This window comes from Rhinolophus sinicus, chromosome 16, assembly GCF_057876585.1.
Source record: "Rhinolophus sinicus isolate RSI-liver-muscle chromosome 16, RSI-T2T, whole genome shotgun sequence".
NCBI lineage: Eukaryota > Metazoa > Chordata > Mammalia > Chiroptera > Rhinolophidae > Rhinolophus > Rhinolophus sinicus.
The window spans coordinates 89,812,963-89,837,070 of NC_142516.1; the positions used below are offsets into that span (position 1 = coordinate 89,812,963).

General features: G+C 41.1%; 1 protein-coding gene across 2 annotated transcripts in view; it reads right to left on the reverse strand.

The window, feature by feature from the left end:
- BRCA2 (BRCA2 DNA repair associated) overlaps positions 1–24,108 on the reverse strand; it is a 55,994-nt gene that overhangs the window by 5,362 nt on the left and 26,524 nt on the right. For both annotated transcript variants that reach the window (XM_088793139.1, XM_088793138.1), the window contains 11 exons: positions 23,211–23,641; positions 22,586–22,767; positions 21,279–21,466; positions 18,522–18,692; positions 17,664–18,018; positions 14,067–14,222; positions 13,820–13,964; positions 11,745–11,866; positions 9,351–9,549; positions 8,943–9,106; positions 8,720–8,858 (listed from right to left, as the gene is read on the reverse strand). In XM_088793139.1, the coding sequence (XP_088649265.1) occupies positions 8,720–8,858; positions 8,943–9,106; positions 9,351–9,549; positions 11,745–11,866; positions 13,820–13,964; positions 14,067–14,222; positions 17,664–18,018; positions 18,522–18,692; positions 21,279–21,466; positions 22,586–22,767; positions 23,211–23,641 (2,252 nt within the window). The remainder of the gene's footprint in view (positions 1–8,719; positions 8,859–8,942; positions 9,107–9,350; positions 9,550–11,744; positions 11,867–13,819; positions 13,965–14,066; positions 14,223–17,663; positions 18,019–18,521; positions 18,693–21,278; positions 21,467–22,585; positions 22,768–23,210; positions 23,642–24,108) is intronic.

Genomic DNA, 24,108 nt, shown 5'->3' on the forward strand with positions numbered 1-24,108 from the left:
GGAGTCAACCGGAAAAAGCTCCTGAGGGCCCCAAACTGAAACAGCAGGAGCCACAAAATAATGAAGATACTGAATGTTAACCCACAGAATAAAACAAGTATTTGTAAATCCATACTGATATAAATCAAATAAATACATGTGGGAAAAAGGGACAGTCCTTCCTTGAGTAGAATTCCACTGAGTTCCAGTGAATGTGGAAGGAAAGAAGAAAAGAGAAAATCATCTTTAGGCAAACCCCACAGTAAGAATAGTTGCCAACAAAATCATGGTGGATGCTGACATTAATAGGGGAGAGTCTGTGGTGAAGTAGAATTTGCAGAATTTCAAAGAATCTTCTCCCAGACACTTATTGACAACAACGGGGAAGATGGTGATTTTACAGAGAAGAAACCTAGCAGATACCACCCAGCCCAGTAAGCAAGGTGCCATTACAGTAATAAGGAAGGTCAATCTCGCGGACCCCTTGATATGATGTACAGATAAGGACATCATTCCCGTGGTAATTGTGCCGAAAATGCACAACTCCAGTCATGAGAATACATCAATTTTGTAGCATTTCCCTCATTTTGGGTTTGTCTGATTGTGCAAATGGTGACAAGTGGAAAAAGTTTCTAGAGTAACACACAGAATGCTGGTGGCTGAGCAAGAGGATGAGAAGAAAATTATTTTGCAGCTTCGGAGTCTGAACTTCCACAGAATTCTTTGTATTGTTTTAATTCTCTTTAGAAAACTTTATGGAAACGATAAAGTACTAGCATTTTCTAGAACCACCTTCACAGACGCCACCTGTAGTGGGTGTTGTGGTCTGTACAGGCCATCACTGTCTGACACCCCGGTTCTGGGGAGCGCTGGCTTTTGGCAGCTCAGCCTGAGTTCCTTGCTGGGCTGCCCTTAGCCCCAGGGGCCCTGAGTTGCCCGGGGTGACGCCCAGCTCTGCAGGCTCACTCCCAGGGCCTCCCTCTGCTCCTGCCCAGCATGCTCCTGAGGGCACTTCCCAGTAAACCTGCATGGAAATCTCTGAGACTGTTTCCCAGGGAATCAACTTGAGAAGTGATCTCATTTAATTCATTTTATGTGAGAGGGTTTCTGTAATGTCATAATGAAACAGACTGAAAATAGAGAAGACACTGTTTTAAGCCCAGCTCTCCAATGTTGGGCTTGGTATTGGTTTGGCAGCATGAGGTGTAAGAAAAAACATGTAAGCTATAGGGCCTGAAAGAATGGGTTTAAGTCCCTTTAGAGAACTGTGACATTGGGCAGGTCGGTTAACCTGTCCCAGCTCTGGCTGCCCGTCTGCACGGTGGGATCACAACAGCAAAGCAAGTGTTGACATGAGGACGTCATAAACTGTGCCCCCCTGACGTTGTCAATGGTCCCCTTGCCCCCATTACAGCAGAGGTGGGATAGAAAGAAGGTAAAACGAGACCACGTTATCAGTGTGCTTGGGAGGAGGTTCAGAGAGGACCATGGGATGCGTGCTCACAGACACACACAGACATAGACACACAGACACACACACACAGAGTGCTGCAAGCTGGAGAAGGAAGTTCTCATTCAGGCTGTGAGCTCTGCTAGGGAGGTGCCATGGGGCGGAATAAGGGGGAGAATTCACCCAGAGGGGGGGCCAGAGGGCATTCTACGCACAGTGAACGAATATTCAAAGGTAGGAAGTGCACTCTGTCACAGTGTGTCTGGATTATGAAACTAAAGTTTAGCTGAGGTGTGGGGTGGTGGTTTAAGGCAGGAAGTTGGACAGGTTTCCAGGCATAGAAAGTAGTTTGGGTTTCAGCTTCTAAGGGACAGGGAACCACGAAAGATTCTAAGCTGGGAAACACGATTAGATTTGGGTGTTAGATAACTTTAACATCAAACTAAATTAAAAAAGAATGTTCACTAAAAGCATACAAATGAGGAATATGCTGATATAAAATTTAAAACTTGGTGACGAAGGAAAGCAGCAGGAGACTGGATAGAGCCAAGCAAGCACAGAAGACTCAGCTTTGAATCCCGTATCTCAAACTGGTGAAATAACACGCATTTTGAGAATCCTGTTATCCTTACACCTGAAGAAAAGCAAATAGAATGGGTATCCTTACCCCTTTCCTCTTCTGATGAGAAATAATGAAAATGGCGGCAGGGAGAAGCAGGTGACCAGGACTGACTGACAGAAGTGAACGGTCCAGGTTCCAAGGTGTGATGGGCTGAATTGTGTCCCCCCAAATGATGCCGAAGTCCTAACCCCAGAACCTGTGATGTGACCTTATTTGGAAATAAGATCTTTGCAGATGTAATCAAGTTAAGATGATGCCATTAGGGTGGGACCTAATCCAATGTCCTTGTAAGAAGGGGACATTTGGAGACAGACATGCACACAGAGAAAACACCATCTGAAGATGAAGTGGGACACTGGGGTGACACAGCTACCAGCCAAAGCCTGCCAGGAGCTGGGAGAGCCGCCGGACTACATTCTCCCTCACGGCCGCAGAAGGAACAACCTGCCCACATCTGGACCTTGGACATCTGGCTTCCAGAACTGGGAGACAACAAAGTTCTGTTGTGTGAGCCCCCAGTTTGCAGGACTTTGCTACAGCAGCCCTAGCAAAGTCATTCACAGGGTTACTGAACTAGGGAAAGTGACTGAGAAGAGACATCTTCTAGGGATATGAAATAATGGATAGAAACTCGAATACCCGGCCGTCACACAGTAACTGAGAGCAGGAAAACATTGGTTTTGGACACAATCGAGAAAGAGTCAAGAACTACACGGGGTCTTGGCAGGTCGCTTCACTTTTCCTCTCCTACACGCCTGACCTGACCATCACCACGTGACTTGGGACCATTAGCCCTGATGTCATGTCCTTCTCCACAAGAAGCCCAGGCCGTCCATATTCCCGGACAATCTCCAAAAGCTCTGCACGCTGCCCTGACACCATCTCCCACCTCTCCCTGTCTCTTGGAATCCTCCACTGGATCCTCTGGAACTTAGCAAAACCTCAGCACTCTCCACGTTCCAGAACTGCTCTTTACTGTCCTGCTGGAACATGCCCAGCCTTTGTCTGATGCCACAGCTGCCCTGCAGACTGTGCTCCTGGAGCTCAAGGTGGGTGGGTGTTTTCCTTGCTCCTCGCTGCTGCTCCTGGCACCGCCCCCAAAACACTCAGCTTTGAATCTCCTGTGATCAGACATGTGGTTCACTACTCTCCTTGTTGACCCCTGGTCACTCACTCCCTTCATTTTCTTGAAGACTCAGCTCACAACACTGTCGTTCTGTCATTACTATTGCTGTATTTCTCTGTGACTTCAGTATCCCCACAGATAACCCTTCCGACAGCCTGGGCTCCCATGGTCCGTATTCTCCTAGAGGGTCTTGTCGCCAGTCTGTGAGCTGCCCACCCGGCAGACCGACCCAAGACCTCGTTACTTGCAATAACCCCATGCTCCCCCAGAACCTCAATTCCAAATATCCCATTCTTCCACCACAACCTTTGCTCTCTCCTGCTCTCTCCCGATAGAACTCGACCTCAACCAATCCTTCCACCCACTCCACTGGGTCATCCTTCTTATCTCCTGCTGCTCTTCCGCAGTCCCCAAATGTCCCTTCTCTCTCCTGCGTCATGCTTAAAATCCAGGGTCAGTTATTAAAATGCCTCCTTTGCATACACCCCCACATTCCTTCCCTTCTGCTTTGTGTCATTCACCCAGCTAACTACAGGTCTGGCCAGATCCTACTTCCCCTGCCTCAGGCCTGCACCATTCCCGCTGAACATGGCTGGAAAAGTATCACACAGCCGTGACGACCAGTAACTTTATCTTCATGAACTCCAGTAGCCCTGGCAGCCACCAAGTGTTCGCCCAGCCCGTCCACTCTGCCATTTACTGGGGTGATGATGTCACGCCTCTCTTCCCAAACTTTTAACGCCTTTCCCTCCATTGTGACTCTCAGGTGATGATTTCATTTCCCGTTGCAGTGCGGAAACAGAAGCAATCAGAGGAGGGCGGCCCCAAGTTTCACTCACACGCCAGCTCTCCCGCTTCATCCGTACCCTGTACTCCACGCTTTCCCCTCTAACTACAGACAGGGACCAACCACCTACCAGCTGAGGCCAACCTCCCCATATACCCACTAGGCACCATCCCAACACGGCACGAGGAACCGTGTTGCACCACCAGCCCCCCTTTTCTTCCACTGTGATGTTCACCCTCTCTCCTGGGCCCTTCTCCTCAGTACATGTTATCAGGATGCTACTAGCACTTTGATCTGAAAAAGCGAATATTCTCTGGCCCTGACTCCCCTCAGCTCTTGGTTCATTTCCCATCTTCACTGGGAGCAGGATTCCCTGACGCCTGTACTCACCGCCGCTACTCCTCTCCTTCCGCAGCCTGTCACTCCAGCAAAGGGGTCCTTGGTGCCAAAGCCAGTACCACGCTCAGCTCTCCACGGATGCTCTCAAGTGCTGGCCCCCAGACGCTCACGCTCACCTCTCTGAAATCCTCCTTCTCTCCAGCTTCAGCAGCGCTCCCTCTCAAGCCTCCCCGCACCTCACTCACGCTCCTCCTCTTTCTTTAACTGGCTTCTTTCCATCTCTGCTTCCAGGAGGGGCAGCCTGAGTCACTTCTCTCTCTCCCCCACCCTCGTGACCTCAGCCAGTCTGACCACTTTACCCACCACGTGGATGTTGACTTCCCAATTTATATCTTCAGCCCAGACCATTCCCCTGAACAGACGCCTATATCCAAGTGTCAGGTAGACATGTCTACTTGGATTAAGCGCCTAAAACTTCACTGTCCACACTGAGCGCCTGACCTTCCCCACGCCCTGTTTTCCTCTCAGTAAATGGCAAGTCTGTTTTTCCAGGTGCTTAGAGCAAACACTGTGGCACTGACCCGACTCCTCTATTCACCCCACGTGGACCCTCTACTTTCAGACTCCGACGACGTTTGACTCCCCCCCCCCCCCCCCCCCCGCTGTTGTCTGGTCAGACGCTTGTCAGCATCTTGTGCCGTGGCCTCCACCTGGTTCCTGTTTGTGCCCTCACACCCCCTACCGTCTATTCTCACTGGGGACCTGCGAGGCCCCCTGAAAACCTAGTCAGATGGTGTCACTCCTCCCATCTGCCAGAGAAAGGAAGTCGGTCCGAGGGCCACCATGTGATCTGGCTCTTCGGAGTGTCTCCCTGGCTGTGAGCTCCCACACACTGCCGGCCTCTGCCACTGCTCAGGGGCACCAGGCCGGATGCTGTCTCACGACCTCTGCCACCACCATCCCTCCTGCTGGAACGCCCCTCCGTGGAGGTCCACAGGCCTCCCTCCCGTGGGTCCTTCAAGCCTCCCTCAGATCCTGTCAGCTTTGCAGTGAAGTCTTTCCTCACCTCCCTCCCCAAAGCTGCATTTCCCCTCCCTTCCCTGATACTACCTGTCATTCCGCACTTAACGTTCTTCATCAGCACTTACTAAGAAAGGTACACATGCCACTTATTATGTTGTTTGCGATGGCTCCCCCACCACAGTGGAAGCTCCCTGAGGGCAGGGGGTTTTGACTGTTTTGTTCATTGCTCCGCACCCAGTACTCACCACAACGTCTGGCAGTAGCAGGCATTCAATAAGTATTGACTGAATGAATGAATACAAGTTACCCACCATCTATAACAACAATAGAAAGTGTGGAAAAAGTCACCCAAGTCTGACCAAGATGAAATGAAATGCTATGGAAACAATGGAGGATATTAACATACTACAGTCAGAGAAAACCTGCAAAGCACCAAACACAACCAACCAAACAAAACCCATTAAAACAGAGGAGAAAAGAGCACAGCAAAGACAAAGAGCACAACCCATAAGAAAACAAGACAAGAAGAACAGAGATGGTTTCGCATCTTCAGAACGGATTCATGCCATTGAATTTAATAAGAACATAAATTCAGTCAAGCAAAAGCTGGCATAGGGATGATAAATAGCCCTGTAAGATGATAAGGAGACTGCAGGGCCAAAGAAATGAATTGAGGACACCAATACATAATCCTCATGGGACAGATACGTGCATTAGAAATAGCAAGAAATAAAACAATGTAGAAAATAAAATTACTGACATAAAGGCTGGACATAATAATGGTGAATGAAGATGAAAAACACAAATAGAAGCTATCAGAGAAGAGATAAAAACAAAAACAATCCAATATAAGACTAACAGGTGTCCTTGAAGAAATCCCAATAAATGGAACAGCAGATATATTCAAAGAAATGACAGAATTTCCCTGAAATAAAGAAAGCATTGAGTCTTCAGATTAGAAGAGGATCCTGTGTCCCAGGAGAGTTGTGTAGAGAATATTTACACTAAGACACAGCTTAGTCAAGCTTTTGAACTACAAAACAAAATATTCTTCAGACCTCCAGACATAAAAAGAAAACCACCTAAATGGGGGAAAAATTAGGCCAATCCCAGACTGCTGAATGCCAAAAAAGCAATTTCTACCAAGTTCTGAGGGAAGGAAAGAAAGTGTGATCCCGTAATGTTATGCCTAACCAAGATACAGTCTCAAAAGTAAGGAAACAGGTACACAGCCAATGGAATATGGCACACATGAAGCCATCTTAGAAAAAGACTGACCATAAACCTTAGCCAAAAGACCAAGGAAGGGACAGAGCAGGACAGGGCAGCTGCTAATGAGGAATGCACCAAAGCTTTCAGACCCGACCCTGTACCAGGCACTGTTTTGGGAGCTGGGGACACAGCTCCTGTCCTGGAGGAGGGAGACAAAAACCAGGGAAATGTACGCTGTCAGGTGCTGCTGAGCGCTGCTCTGGGAGCAGAGGGAGGGCTGCTCTTTTGAGGGCCGCATCTGACCAGAGACTTGGAGGAGCGAAGGGAGCCAGCCACGTGGCTGTGTCAGAAGTTTCCGGACAGGGAGACGTGAGTGTAAGTCTCTGTGAGGAAGGTGAGCTCGGTGGGCTCAGAGCAGCAAGGAGGGTGTCACCGTAGCTGAACTGGAGTGGGGGACAGACTGAGGAGAGGAGACTGGGGTGCCTGGCACAAAATAATGAATAAATACAAGGCTTTGTGCTTCAAGTCAGACTGCAGCTGGCCCTTGACACTTCATAGCATTTAGGGAGATGCGAGTTTGGCTTTGTAGATAGAAAAATGGAAAGAGGAATGTGCACATTTAGGGAATAAAATATAGATGAATTTGGCTGAGATGCTGGGAGTAGTAAACGTGAAGCTGACACTGTCAACTACCCACTTTTTTTGTTGGTAATCAGGATTGGAGAGTGTGGCTTTGATCTAAGATGAAACAACAAAAGCCTTTCCTCTATCTCGCCAAGGTGCACTTGACAGGGTTCTATTCTGTGGGTTCGGTTTGCTCGTTGGAGGAAGAAAGAGCAGAGGAGGCGAAACATGGACTCTGAACTCACAGGTTCCAAGAGAACCGAAGACAAACATGGATAATAACCTATTTCCCAAGGTCACCAATGAAATAAATGCTTCTTTCCTTGGGAAGGACAGAGTGAAAGGGCTGGAGAGAAATGGAGTTTCTCTGTCATTTAAAATTATTTGTTCCTCAAAAAATTAAAAATACAACTATCATGTGATCCAGCATTTCCACTTCTGGGTATATAGGCGAAGGAAATGAAATCACTCTCTCAAAGAGATAGCTGCACCCCCATGTTCACTGCAGCATTAGTAACATAGCCAAGTATGGAAACGACCTACGAGTCCATCGACAGATGGGTGGATAAAGAACATGTGGTATAAGCCAAGGAATACTATTCACCTATAAAAAAGAAGGAAATCTGCCATTTGCAGCAACATGATGGACCTCAATGGCCTTGTGCTCAGTGAGACAAGTCAGACAGAGACAAATATCGTATCATCTCATTTATATGTGAAACCTGAAAAACAAAAACTCACAGAAAAAGAGATCAGATTTTCTGGTCAGGAAGCAATCTACTCTGGGCCCTCCCCGACCTCTCTGCTATACAAACAGTCCTGAAAAGACAGTCTGAGACAAGAGCTGCTATCAAGTGTGTAGAAATGTCATGCGACTTGCTTTCCAACACAAGAAACTGATGGGACAAACTGAAAGTAGCCAGCAAGGTGGTCAATTTTAATCCAACTTTATCAATATCAGATTAAAGGTGATCAGATTAAACAAACCAGTTAAAAGACAGAGGCTGTCAGATTGGATAAGAGCAAGACCCAGCCACGCTGTCTATCAGAAACACACTTGAAATATAAAGCCCTCAGTAGGTTAAAAATAAAAGAATGGGAAAAGATAGATACCATGCAAAACCACACTAACCATAAAAAAGTTGGAGCAGCTATATTCAAAGAATAGGCTTTAGAACAAGGGATATTATTAGGGATAATGAGGGATGTTGCAAAGGAAAAAGAAACCCAAAACCCGGAGGTGGAGGCTTGACTCCTCAGTTAACTGCACAGGGAAATTATAATTATTATCTAGTAATCACTAAGATGCTTCAGAACATTTTCTAGCTATTTCTTTAAAATTAAGTAGCACAGAATGGGAAGTAAGTTCTTTCCTTGTAATACCACAGAATTGCTTTTCATTAAGAACTGAGATTAAAACAGGCCTACTTTCAAATCACTAAGTTATCAAATTTGCCAATTTGTAGTTCCAATTAACCATAAGGAAGACAAAATGTAAAAGATAATGTTTTTCAAAAGCATCAATAAAAAGCTGCAATTAAATAGGCTGTACCTTACCTGTTTTCTTCACAACAGAAATTACAAATCCTATTAGATCCACCTCAGAACAAGGTGGCTGGAAGTCTGGATTCAGTAACTGGTTGAAGGGAAGGGGCTTCCTTGCCTGATAAACTTGGAACAGGATTTCGTCTGAAGCCTACAAGAGAAAAATCAGCATGTGTCGATGCTATAAACTAATATGCATTCATCAAAAATGAAAAATTATAATGAAAGTGTGTACCGGTAGTTGTTGGTACTGAGTTTTTTTTGTTGCTGTTAACTGTATTTTAGCTCCTCCAGGTTTATTTTTAGATTTTGATGTTGCAAGATGATAGATCCTGTATCTCTTTCCCTCTGTTAACAGGGAATATAAATCTGATGACGGACGCCAGATACTCAGTATAACTATTTAGGTAAAGAGGAAAAAGACACAATGGAAGAACTGATTATCATCGAGATTCTTGTTTAAAAATGGAACACTGATTAACAACTGAGATCTAAGGATTCGATCATCATTTTTTGGGTGCTGGTAGCCCATTTTTGCTCCTCTGATATCCACTAACTTTATACTTAACCTAGCATTTGAGATTATTTTATTAATATCATAAACTTTAACTTAAAACTGATAAAAACAAATTTACATACTGACCTGAATCTTCTTCTTTTTTCTCATAGCTTATGATTCGCAGCTTCCACACAGTTGTAACATCCCTTGATAACATCTGCTCCCCTTGCTCAGCAGATTCCACAGCCTTCTGGAACCTCAGCTGGATCTGTGCTTGCTTCTTATCATTCAACATCTGCCTGTGATTATTCAAGGCTCTCAACTGCTCTTCACTAAAATAACCCTGTGATCATTTAATATATGAAGGCAGATAATGTTGGCATGAAAAGCAAGAAAACAAAAACAAAACACCTCATCATTGTAAGTGAATCCCTTACATTTAAGGGATAAAAACACAGTAGAGTTCTCTTTAAGGGTGTGACAATATAAAAAGTGAGATGAATGTACTCAGCTTATCACATAAATATTTTCAGGTGCCTTAAACTCTTTACTAATCTTTGTGACAAATTTCCCTAGGGCCAAAGCAACCCCCTACTTATAAATGTGACTGTAATAATTATAATCATCAACATAGATGGCATTATAAATGGTTAACATTTGAGAGCTCGCTCTGTCTGAGAAATGGATCTATGTGTGGTAAATGCATTAACTCATTTAATCCATACAATAACCCTAGGAGGCAGATACTATTATTGTTCCCATGTTATAGAAGAAGAAACTGAGGTACAGAGAGAACAACTCGCAGAGACATATAGGTGGGGCTTAACTCAAGAACCCTCATTTTTAGCCCTGTAGTGTAATTTCATGAACCCTTTGGAACAGTAGATACAATTTAACACAGACTTGTGCTGTGAGAACTTGCCTCTGCCTCCACACTTCCCTCCCAATAATTCACCAAACTGCTGTCTGGACCCGTTGGGACTCTCAGCCCAGTGTAACAAAATTAAATAAATGAACAAACAAAAACAGAATAAAATAAAATAGGAAATGGAATCCTGACACCTAACACTAGGCCTTATACATCTTAATATCCTACTCTACAGAAGAGAGTCTGAACTCTCTGTACCCTGAGAAGGTTTTCCAAAAATGTAGACAGTGATCAGTTTAAACACGCATTTAAAAAAAAAAAAAATCTGTGATTTCCAAAGTTGCACAACATTTAATATTATCACTTAAAACAAATCCTTTGAAAGGGTACTTCAGAAATGGATGGTTCTTTTTCCCTTCAAGCATTACAGTAACTTGACCTAAGTGAAATCTCATAGAACTGTATGAACCCACAACCTCAGAGATAAGGTCCTCTCAGGCCTTCCCTTGGTAGAAGGTGGAAAGGAAGCCTAAGAGGCAACTCACCTGTCCAGCTACAAGGTGGCAGGACCAGGTCAGAACTTAGTCCTCCAGCTTTCATTCTGTCCCCTATTTTCTCCTTATAAATAAATTCTACAAAAAGCTTCTAGATTAATAAGGATCTTGTTAAATTTTGTGGATGAAATTAAACCTATCTTCATGATGACTCATAGAAAGCATAAATAAGCTTCAACATAGGTAATAAGAGAGAAAGGCAAATCATTTCTCAGGAAAGCAGAATAAAGCCTTCACTCACAGACTTGCCGCAGATACACTGCCAGGCTTCACAACTGGGCTCACCTCTCACAGGGACCATGGGTTGTCACTTGGGAACATGAGGGAATTCCATTCAGAACAGCACTGCTCACTCTCCTAATAGAGTATTCATTATTTTGTAGTCCCACTATTTAAGAGAACTAAGGCTATATAGATTTATTGTCATCAAATAAATGAGATTAACCAATAAACAAACAATAGCTTTCCTAACACCTTCCATCTTCTCCCTATCTAGCAAACTAATCCTAGAATTTGCATTAATTGGATACCAAGGTGTCTGAAAATTTAGGAGGTAGCTTACCTGAATATATGAAATGATGTTCTAATAATAGTAACTAACATCTTTATGGAATTTTGTAACAGTACACTTTTACGTACATTATCTAATTTGATCCTAAAACAACTTATTTTATGCCCATTTTATAGTTATTTTACGCCCAATTTCCTTGGCTAATAAACAGCAGAGCCATGATTCTAAAGCCTCTGTTATTTCCAACACAGTTTAGTGCTTCTGAAACTTTTCGATCTCAGCACCCTGAAAGGAGAGGATTATGAAACAAGCTCTAAGTAGGATGCGAGAAAAAGCTAAGAATGTGGAAACTGAGGCATTGCTTTATAGATACTTGCTTCATCTTAAAAGTAAACAAGTTTTGCCTACTTTTTAAGCCACACTTACCATCTAAAGTTATTTAACCCTCCTACCCTTTATTTGATACAGAACTGAAATGTGCCACAGAAGTTTGCCACATCACTGGGGACCCCTCTGAGAACAGCCTTTAATACTCCGCTTCCCATGATGGTCAGGGGTGACCACAACTTCCCACCTAACGGGTGAAGTGCCTGTTCCTCTCTCACCTCCAGGTAACCGGGGTCTGGTGCGGTCCTTACAGCTTCATAGAGCTCAGCACCGTCCTGCAGAGCACGCACCTGCCGTCGGGTCAGTGCACGCGGAGGTAGACATTGTTTTGTTCTGTTTTCTAGGGAAAAAAATCACTAATCAGCCAAACCACAAAGTTAACACTGGAAGCTAGAGAGCCAAGCAAAAATACCCAAAGAACAGGGGTTAAAAAATAAGAAACCATTTATCTGCTACAAGTTTTCTAGGAAAATGTCAAACTAATGTACTCAGGCTTTAAAAAATTGTCATACAAAGAGTCTACTTAATTAGAGTAATTTGTAAATTAAGTAAATTATTTTGTGATTTACTTAATCACAGAAACACCATGAGACAGTGATAAGTTTAAGCAAATCAAATTTTGAGTCCAATTCTTTTTGCAGATTTATATACAACATGAAGTTAAATAATATAAAAAATCATGAAGCAACGCAGAACATAAAATTTTCAGCAAAAAAGATATTAAAAAAGTAAAATTTCATGTCCTTTAAGCAAAAAAAAAAACCACTATGATTTTTATTATTAAAATTGATGTCACAGGGAAAACAAGTTCTAGCTCCAATTATAATAACATAAAACTCAACAACTACAACAACAAAAAACTGCAAAAGTTATATAATGTAGGTAGGACACTGAAGAAAGAGAATGACAATGGCTTAGGGGAAAATTATTTTTTTGAGTGTTTTTCTTTTTATTGAATATGTTTGACATATAGCGTTGTGTAAATTTAAGGTGTTCAACATGTTACTTTGATATTTATATATTGTAATATGATTGTTGTATTCATATTTATGAACTTACATAATTATAGCGACATACTGTCTACCAGGTTGCCAAAAAAATGTATATACATTTTAAGGAGAGGTTATCTATGTATTACTTTTTGAAGTTGAATTGAATTACATTAGCAATGCGTAGTATGATTGCACAAAAGATGGTGTTAATCCAATGAATGCTAGTGTCACCATGCGACAGGCAGGACAGAAAATGGCAGAATCATGGTTGTTGTTCGAGGAATGCAAGACCATTTTGAAGTGGTATTTGAAATTCGAGAACGTTGTGGAAGTACAACGACAATGGAGGCGTGAATGTGCAACAGAACCTCCAACACGCCTAACTGCACGCATCGTGATAAGTTTGAGACACTTGGTGCTGTGTGTGACGTGCACAAGGAAGATCCTGGAGGCCGCGCACAGCAACAAGTCCTGCTGCTTCTGCTGTGGTGTTGGAGCAGTTTACACGCTTCCCACAAAAATCTACCAAACAGTGTTCGCCGTAATCAGAAGTGTCTGGACGCTGCCGGCAACCACTTTGAGCACCTCTTGTAATTGCAGAAGTCAAATGTGGCTTGTATTCATCTTTTGTTATCGGTATATATTGAGTACTACAATTTTAATACCGTTTTTTCCTTTCTTAAAATGTGTATATATTATTCTGGCACCCTCTGTACATTCACTATACTGCGCATTAGATCTTTATGGCTTATTTACTACTCACTGTAAGTATCTTAAACAATATCAATCTTATCTCCCCACCCCATGCTCTGGTAACCACCATTTTTTTACGAGTTAGTCTTGTTTATACTCCACATATAAGTGATTTATACAGTACTTGTCTAGGGGAAAATAATTTGATATTTCTTTCCCATGCTGCTATTCTTTCTCTAATACCAAAATAAGATACTATAAATACTACAAATACCAAAAAAAGATACTACAGTACTGACGCTTAAGAGGGAATGTACTTCTGCAAAGTGTTATGGCTATGTAATTGTGTAAGACAATTACAGTATCTAAAAAGTTCAGTATGTTGAGTAAAGATTTAACAATTTGGGGTTAGGTCAATGCTTACCTGTATGTTTATGTAATAATATTTTGAAAAACAGAAAAAATTCAGATTCAGAATTAGAACAAAGAAATCTGTTACTCAAAGACAATTTACCCAATTACAAAAGTTAAACGAGAAGCCTCCAAAAACTCTAGTGAAAAAAACTTGTTTTCGTATAAAAAAACTTGTAATATACAACTCATTTTACCTTCATGCTCTTCAAGTTCTGCTTGAATTTTAGTGAATAAGTCTTCTAGTCTCTTGTGTTGGGCCTCTGCATATTTTGCTGCTTCCTTTTCTTCTTCTCTTTCATTGCGAAATATGTATAATCCAGATGATGTTTTCTCCACCCACTGTAATAATGCATTGAACAGAAAACATGGTAAGGAGGGATCATTCAAACTAATTGTCTCAAAAGAGAGAAATAGAGAGTAAGTTTCAAGAACATATCATACCTGTATAGGATATACTCTTTGAATAACTACGTCAACACAACCAACATTTCCTCCATCACTGAAAAGTGATGACAAGGGGAGAGGAAAAGGTCTAGGGTCCTGAAAGAATCCAAGTTTGGCATACCAGCAAGCAGGCCGGGTACTGTTAGCAGAAATCTGGACAAATTAAGGAATACATTGGTTTATAAACGAAGGAAATATAGTCAATTGTATTTCAGATTTCATAACATTTTCATTCTTTTAGGACTGGCTGCTTTAAAAATATTCACTTTAAAAAGTCTCATGAAGGAAGACAATAAGTTGAAAAAGTGTACGACAGTAAAAATACTTTCAAAATGTACTATCTTAAAAAAATTATTTATGCTGCTATAAAGTCTTAATGTTATATAAATATTACCACAGGCATACCTTGTTTTATTGTGCTTCACGAATATATATATTTTTATTTATTTTTTCAGTTACAATTGACATTCAATATTATTTTATATTAGTTTGAGGTGTACAGCATAGTGGTTATACATATATATAATTTATGCTGTGATTCCCCCCCATACACTTTGCAGATATTGTGTATTTCACAAATTGAAGGTTTGTGGCAATCCTACATTAAGCGAGTCTCCTGGAGCCATTTTGCTGACAGCATTTGCTCACTTTGTGTCTGTCACGTTTTGGAAACTGTTGCAATATTTCAAACTTTTTCATTATTATTATATTTGTTATGGTGATCTGTGATCTATGAGAAATCATTCGTGAAAGGAAGAGTCAGTCAAAATGTCAAACTTCACTTGTCTTTTTTTAAGAAATTGCCACAACCACCCCAGCCTTTGGCTCCCACCACCTTGATTAGTCAGCAGCCATTGGTGGTGAGGCACACCCTCCACCAGCAAACAGAGTACAAGGCCCTGAAGGCTCAGATGATGATTAGCAATAAAGTATTTTTAATTAAGGTATGTACATTGATTTTAGACACTTAACAGTATAGTGTAATATTACTTTCATATGCACTAGGAAACCACAAATTCATGTGACTCGCTTTATTGCGACATTCGCTTTATTGCGTGGTTTGGCCCTGAACCCACAATATCTCCAAGGTCTGCCTGTATTAGAAAATTAATAAAAGATGCTTTAATTTAAACATGATGGATTAAAATATACTTATTTATCTAGGTTCCCTCAAAAAACCTACAAGAACAAAGAGAACTGGAGAAGACAATAGATGAGGTATCACCAAAAATCTGGAAGCTAAAAATCTGTTGCACGAGTGGTAAATAGCAAAGCGGCTCGAGGATGATTACAGTTAATAAAAACAGCAGACATTCACAGAGTACTTACTATGGTGCATGGCACAGCGTTAGTGCTTTATATTAACATTTAATCTTCACAACAACCCTAAGACTTCCCATTTTACAGGTGACAAAACTGAAGTATAAGGGAAATTACATAACTGACCCAAGGTTACTCAGCTAGCAAACTTGTTGTATGGAGCCAATATGAAACAAAACAATTTGAGGAAATAACCCAGACACTGGAGGCAACAGGTACCCTCTGTAGGCAGGAGCATGAGGTGCGGCTGAAAATGGGAGGAATGGTGGAGATTTTGTATGAAGATAGTTAAGATCTCAGATTTCCTCTCCCATCCCAGGCAACCACGTGACGGTCCATCCCTCACCCCAAAAAGAACCCAGGAGAATTTACTTTCTGGAGAGGCTAAACCACACACATCCTGGACTCTGCAACACCAGGCAGAAGCAGCTAGCGTGGGGTGAGATGCTGTATGGAAAACAAAAAATGCAATGAAAACCCTTACGCTGAAAAGGACTCCCTGTTAGTTTTCTTACTCTGCCCAGCTCTCCTAACAGTTGCTGATATTTGAGGGTCTCCTAATTAAAAAAAAAAAAAAAAAAAACACATCCCCATGTTACCCACAAGTTGACAAGCCCCACTGACCTCACACAGCACTTCTAATCAGCTCATTAGTGCCCCATTAGCGAAGAGGAAAGAACAACTAACAACCAGCAGTGGGGCAAAGTCTCCAACCTGAGACACCCAAACAAACAAAAAAAAGGTTCTCACAGGGGAAAAAAATGCAGGGAGCAAAAAAACTAAAATAAAACAAAATGCTAATCAGCCTCAGAAAGACGAGAAGATACTGTATCTGTGAAATAAAATCCTGATGTCAGAAAAACACATTTAGGGGATAATAAAGGTCTCAGGAAATTGAAAATGATGCCAGAAGGCACAAATTCACTTGAGGGATTAAAAGAAAAAGATTAAGAACTAGAAAGTAGGGGGTGAAACAGACAATAAAAAAGGAAGAGAAGAGGGAAAGAAACAAGAAAATTACAGGATCAATCTAAGTGGCTTAGTGCCCAAATATCAGGAATTTAAAAAAAAAAAATGAAGAGAAAGAAACAGAAGGGAAGAAATTATCAAACAACTACTTCAAGAAAATTTCCCAAAACTCAGTGAAGAACATATGTTTATAGACTGATTGTCACTGTGTACCCAGGACAATGATTTAACACAAAGGCTGACATTATTATGAAATTTCAGAATACTGGAGACAAATGATCTTAAACACTTCTTGGAAACAGATCTCACAGTAAAGGACTGGGAATAAGAATAGTACTGAACTTAGCAGAAGCTTCACTAGAAGCAAGAAGATAACAGAGGAAATGGCTTCAAAATTCTAAAGGAATTATTTCAATCTCAAACTCTTTATTTGGCCAACCTTACAATATAATTTTAAAAAGCTGCATGCTCCCTTTCTCAAGAGGCTTCTGGGTTGTGTGTCCTTAAACCAAGGGAATAAAGCTAGAAAGATATGAAATCCAGAAAACAGGGCTTCTAACACAGAAAGAGGTGAAAACAATTTCCAGAATAACTGTGCAGCACATGTAGAAAATAACCACTTCAGATAAAGCAGGAATATTGAGAGGTCCAAGGGATCTCCAAGAAAAAGAAATGGAGCTGATTAAGGTATTTTAACATATTGGGATGAGTTTTATATAACTCCTGTATGGGAATGAGTTGGTGGTAAGGACACAGAAAATTAAGAAATAAAAAAAGCAAGAAAGTTAATAACTCCAGGGAAAGCAGTAAGTTGTGAAGAAAGGAAATGTAATCATAGTATATTATATGCTGAGTTGCAAAAACTATTGTCATTATAACGTAAAGATTGAATCCAGACTTCACTCCTCCTCCTTCGTCACAGGAGGCTAATAGTTATTGTCTAAACGAAGGAGAAGAGGAGACGTAGCAGTGTCAGCCAAAGGAACAGCCGAAGCTTCAGAGTGGCTCCAGTCTTTGGGGAGAACATGAGTAGCCTGAGGCTGGATGCATCAGTGGCTGCCTTTGGGGGGGTGGGGGGGTGGTCATAAGCCTTTTACAGTCATGTGCTGCTTAACAACGGGATACATTCTGAGAAACGCACTTGAGGAATCTGCCACTTACATTAAGATTATCATGCCATTTCCAAGAAATGGTGTATCCTTAACAGGCGTTGGTAAATTAAAAATTTTAAATGTAGAAGCTCTTCAGAATTTAACTGAATCAGTGACTGATTTTTTCCCAAGAGTGTGCATTCACTTATCTTACCTTTAGCCTTAGAGATTCTGGGGCTTCCAGAGGTGGGCAGGCGTCAGGAGAGCCCAGCAGCTCCGCTCCGTGAGTGATGACCTTCTGGCCTACGGCCAGCCTGCCGATCTGGAGGAGGGCCGAGAGGGGGGCGTCCAGCTGGGCCTTCACCGCGTACCAGCCATCTGTCAGTTCCACAGCGGCTGCGCTGTTGGTCTCCACACTGCTAGTTCTACTGCCAGAAGTTTCAGAGAGATTTGTGCTTGATGGAATTATTTCAGAAACACAGAGAACAAGTGCTTTTGCAGCTGTGTCATCCCTTTCCATTATCTTTTTTATAGCTGATCTTTTGCTTCTATCAATTTCCATATCATATCTAAAAAGAAAAATGCACGTTTTAGGAACTATGAATGTACAATTTCATCGCAGAAAAAAGTCACTGAATAATTGAAACTAAAAATTTAATACCTTTATTGAAGAAATACTGAGACAGAGAGAATTTTAAAATTTGGTAGCCAGAAATACATTAAGTTTTATAGTGTTAAAAATGAATTAAATATTAAAACCCTCAAAATACAAAAATGCTTTATTAGCAATCCCTGAACAGTGGATTGAATTAGTAATTCATATTCTTCTCAAGAATATGAGATTAAAGAGGGGGTGGGAGGAAGAGGGAGACTGGTTTATGAATGTGTGATTTCTCTTAAGTGGGGGTTGGGGGGTGACCAGAGAACTACCCTATACAACTGTACAGCAATGTAGGATGGCAACTGTCACTGACAGCTGGCTTGTGTGCCTCTATGACATGGAAGTCAGACTGCAGAGAAGTCTGACCGATATCGCAGGACATGATGACATCATGTAATGCTTTAAACTTGCCTGTATTTTAGTTGAAGAAGCACCCGTTCTGGGTTTAGGCATCTATTGGCAAATTGCTTAGGAAAAGCAAATTCCATAGCTGCTAGCTTCCATACGATCCATCTGTAGTGATTATAGACCCAAACTCTAGAAATAAGCTTTGGATCCACACCTGGGGTGTCACACAGAGCCCTGAACAAAGAAAGGTAAAATAATATAATAAAAACCACGTAAGACAATATTAACTTCAATAACCAAAACTATTCTTTGCAAAAAACTACACAATAGAAGAGCATTCAGTAAGTTTTAAAAATAATTTTAGAAAATGAATTGATATGTATCAAAATATACTAATAAAAATTCACTTAACATATTAGTCAATACAATTATTTCAATTTTTTAAAGAGACTGTTTTTAGAAATCACCAAAGAACTTCCTTCCCTAGTCCTGGGGCTCCCCTCTGCTCAAATCTCAAGTTCCACTTCCTTTCCCATTATTCTCACTCTCAGTAGTAAGGAACGGAGGTGGCTTTCATTAGCCTCTGCCCTCGTATCTATGCACCCAGCAGCATGCGCCCCTTACACTGTGCCTTCTGCCATTTGTACATGAGCTCCCACCCTTCCTTGTCTACTCAAGGACACCGATCTGGGAGATGCCTCCTCTCTCTCCGCATCATCGATTTTATTCCCTTCTACGGGATAAAAAACAGTTTTTTGAACTTCAAACAAACAAATAAACATAGCAAACTACAACCTTTTGATCCCACTTCCTTCTTCACATACTGCCCTTTTCTCTGCTGCTCTTTTGGGCAGCGCCTGAAAGAATGACTGTGTTCTCCCTCCAGCACCTCTCCTTGCCCTGCCATCCGTTGGCACTGTGATCCGGCTTTTACCCCACTGATCTCCTGAATTACTTTCATTAACTTTAGTGGGGACTCCGCGTGCTAACCTCAGCCATCACTTCGCAGCCCTCATCTGATTGCACTTGTCAGCAGCATAGACACTGCCAGTCACTCTATCCCCTGAAGGGCCACCTTCACCTGGCTTGTGCCACACCAGCTTTTTGGCTTTATTTCTAACTTTCGGGTTCTTCTTTCTCAGGCTCTTTTTCATGGCTTTAAATTCCATCTATATGTTTACAACTTTCAAGTTGCTTTCTTTGGCCTACGCTTTACCTATGAGCTCCAAACTTGCATATCTGACGGCCTGCTCATCTGCACTGCATGTCTACTAATACCTCAAACTTCGAGGGTCCCAAACTGAACTCCCAATTTCCCTTCCATCCTTGGTCTTCCTAACTCTCAGGACATAGTAACTACCCTTCCAACTGCTAATGCCAAAATCTTTGGAGGTTTTTTTACTCTCCTCTTTCCTCACACTCCTCATCCACTCCTTGAGCAAATGCTGAAGGTACTACGTTTAAAATATATGCAGAACTCAACAGCTTTCACCAACTCGACTGCACCTCCTTGGCCTGAGCAACCACCCCTCCCCTGGGTTACTGCAACAGCTTCCGAACCGGTCTCTCTGCTCCCAGCCCTGCCCCTCCCCACAGTCCAATCTCAACAAGTAGCCAGAGTCCTTCTTTCAAAAGTAAGTCAGATCAGGTCACCCTCTGCTTTAAACATTCTGATGGTTTACTTGGAGTGAAAAGGATTACTCAGAATAAAGGCCGGAGTTCTTGCAAAGGTCTGTAAGGCCCTACCTCTCTACATCTACTGGGTCTACTCCAGCTACCCTAACCTTCCTCCTGCTCCCTGAATAAACATGCCCTCCCGCCACCCCCCAAGCCTAGGATGCTGTGCCCAATGGTTCCGTGCTCACGCCCTTAAGCTCCTTCAGGTCACTGATCAAAGGCCACAGGCTCAGGGAAGCCTCCTAATTACTCATTAAAAAACCCTGTACCTCTCCCCACTCAACTCTTCCTACCCCCTTTCCAGCTTTATCTTTATAGCATTTATCACCTTCTAATACAATTTTCTTTTTTCTCTTTAAAATTTTCTTTCCCCACTCCAGACACTCCCACTAGAATGTATGACATTTTAGGGTAGAGATTTTCTTGGTTTGTCATCCTTAGTACCCAGAATAGTATCTGGCACATAGTAGATGCTCAATGTTTGATGAATGATACAAAAAACAACTTGAGCGTCAACACTCAAACGTTACGAACCATGCCCACCAGGTTACAGGGTAATACTCTTAACCTCTCCACAGTGCAGGCTACTTCATACAAGAAAATAATACCACTGTTTACCATACTTTTCCAACTACAATCGATAGCAGATATTTGTTAACACGAGACAAATGCAAGATATACATAACATTCTTGCTTGAAAATAGTCCAAAAACACAACAAAATCAGTTTTTATTTTGTAGGTTGATAAGAAAAATGCTCTAATTTAAGAAAACCAATTTATTAAATCCTTAGATGAAACATATCGTGTTTCCCCGAAAATAAGACCAGGTCTTATGTTAAGTTTTGCTCCAAAAAGATGCATTAGGGCTTATTTTCAGGGATGTCTTACAAAAAATCATGCTAGGGCTTATTTTCTGGTTAGGTCTTATTTTCGGGGAAACACGGTAATTCACATTTTAAAAGATTTCAACAGAATGTCTATTGGACAATAATCAACTTAAAATGATTCAATGTATAAAAATTTGATTCCTAGACAACTTTTTAAGTTCAAGAGAGATAAGGAAAGAGAAAAATGGGGGATTTGTGAGGAAGAGCGGGATGATGGAATATATAAAAACACAAATCTCTTATTGCATAGAGTACCTATAAAATTCTTCTTTTCCAGCTTTTCCATCGTTGGAGGGTATGAGCCATCCACCATCAGCCAACTGTATTCCCTTTCCAGCCCATAAACTTTCCTTACCAAAATAATCCTGAATGTGAAACTGAAAAGACTCTGCATTTTTGCTGTTAATTTTTACGCAGTGTTTAGAAACGCCATACATATATAGCTGCACAAAATAAATCAGAAAAATTTGATAATGAAAAACAAAAAGCAAACAAAAGAGCATGTTTCTTTGAATAAAAACAATTGTAACAAACCAAAACTGAATTTACCAAAAATTTTTCATTTAAGTATTAAAATATTCACTGTAAAAATACTTACCTTACTTACTAGAAGCTAAAAATCTTAATGTATATAAATGACCCATGCATCCAAGCAAGGGTCTGCTGCACCTTTTTCATTCCCTTGTGTACATGCCTCCTGCTAGATCTGCCATAGAAAGTCATTGTGGGGTAAAAGTAATTTACGTTTTACAAAACCTCTTAAGTTCAAACATTTAAAAGGGAAAGAACAATGAAAAGTATATTTCAGGAAAGCTGGCCTCAGATCAGATTTCTACACAGGCCTGGCCTGCTTTCAAGGTGCTCACTTTCACCCCAGCACGTCTTTTTCTCCCAGAGTTCTTTTCCTTCGTTCCGACTTGACTCTGGAATAGTGGTTCTTCTACTACTAAAGTGACTTTGAGCAGTTACTTAACCCTCTCTGTTCTTTAGTCCTCTCATCTGTAAAATGATGGACAAAATAATAGTGCCTTCCTTTTAGGGTGCTTGTGAAGATTGAAAGAGAGATAACCAGCAGGTACAGAGCTTAGAAGACACCTAGTACATAGGAAATACTCAGTAAATATTACCTATTAACATTACCAATATCATTTTCACCTCTCCAGCGCCTAAAATGCTACCTAGATAGTGCTGGCTTGATCAGAATCCTCATTTAAAAATGTAAATAGCTCTTTGTGGGTTCAGGGATATGAGTTAGTCACACTTTAAATTTGATGACACTACTTTCCTCTAACAGCTAGTAAAGAGAACTTATAGTAATAAAATGAATATGCTTTGAAGAGGAAGAGAAATCGTCATTCTGAAGCACAGATCAGCTTGGTAGGATAAGGCAGCAGAGGACAAGGCTACCACTGTGGGGTGACTGGGGAACATGGGGATTTCATTCATCCATCATTCCTGCTTTAATGCGTTCTGTCTTCAAACAGAACAACTTGGAGATACTGGTTAACAACACAAAGTTACACTTTGCTTAGAGGCTGTTACTGTTACAGACAAAAGCGTACCTGTTTATGAGAACACGCAGAGGGAGCTCGGCCTTCTACTGCGACTTTCAGAGAGATTCGAGGCATAGTGGATGTTTTTGCAAGATACAGACTGCCTGCCTGTGGAAAAACACGTTGCCTGTGTTTCTTTTTAATCCGCATATCCTGTGCATCTCTGGCATTCTGAAGATTTGTAATTAAATCTATTAAGGAATAAATAATTAGCAAAAAATAATACTGAATATAAAATTTAAAAAGTACCACCCTTGCTTCATAAATTCGCATCTATCAATTTGCTCTAATTTTAAATCTTCAGGGGTGAAAAAGAGTTTCAACTTGTAAAGAACAGAAATAGATCTATTATTTTTACTTCGAATTTGGAAGAAAATTAGTAGCCTGATAAAAAATATATTCCAGTAATGGCGGTCCTAGCTTTTTAAACAACAAAGTTTATAAGTAGTTACCTCTGAAAGAAAATATTAGAATAACTAAAACCTAATGTTTGGACTTAGAAAAATCTAAAGCATTAAGGAAGTTTTAAAATTATTAATCACCACAAAAGGGGGAAGTCCTCGAGGCATTATTTCATATGAGAAATACCTAACTGAAAGGCAAAAACATGTCAACATAAATTTTTACGCAATACCTAACGGTTCTTCCTCACACTTTGTGGAGATTACAGTTGCTGCTTGATTGGCGTTATCTTTGTCAGGCTGATGAATTTCACTGTCATTCATATTATTTTCATTCACACCAGAGTCATGTTTATCTATGTTTTTTTGTTTTTGTTTGTTTTCCTCCAAATTAATATTGCTAACACACTGTTCATCTCTGTGAAAATGTGACTTAGTTTTAAAAGGTGGGACGAAGACTTTCATCGCTTTGCCTGTAGTAATTGAGTGTCTTCTTTTTTCATTTCTTGTGGCAAGAACCTTATAAAATGGCTGCCCTGAAACTGATAAATTGCTTGAAGATTTTTCCAAAGTCAGGTGTTCATAAAAATGAGATTTAGACAGAAATCCTTGACCAGGTACAGTCAAATTTGGAGTCTGTATTTCTTGCCACTCCTTAGTTGTGCTACAATGGGGAGAAAACATTTAAGTTTGATTATTTACCAGTAAATGTACACATATGTAGATGTTATGGAATATGCATTTTTTTGGAGGCCCTCAATTGCTACATAAAAATCCTATTCTGGTTACTGTTTCACATTTCATCATAGTTGCCATCCAAAACAATGCCACACTTTTCAAATCTACCACTAGTTGTCACCACTGAGTCCAGGCTTTGACTTTCCATACCAGAGACAGTCAGACACAGATCCCTCTGCGTCTGTCTCCTCCCATTCCATCTCTACTCACCTCTCCTACCACAGAAAGCTGTCCGTCCTCTTCTTGTGGCTAACTCTTTCACCGGTACTCTTGACCCCAGCTAATAATAACTCAGTCTTTTTAGAAAGAAACCCCATTCTTTCAATTTATTCTACCTCCTTCGTTTCTCTTTCTACCACCTTTTTCTTAGTGCTCTTTTCATTTAGCCACCCT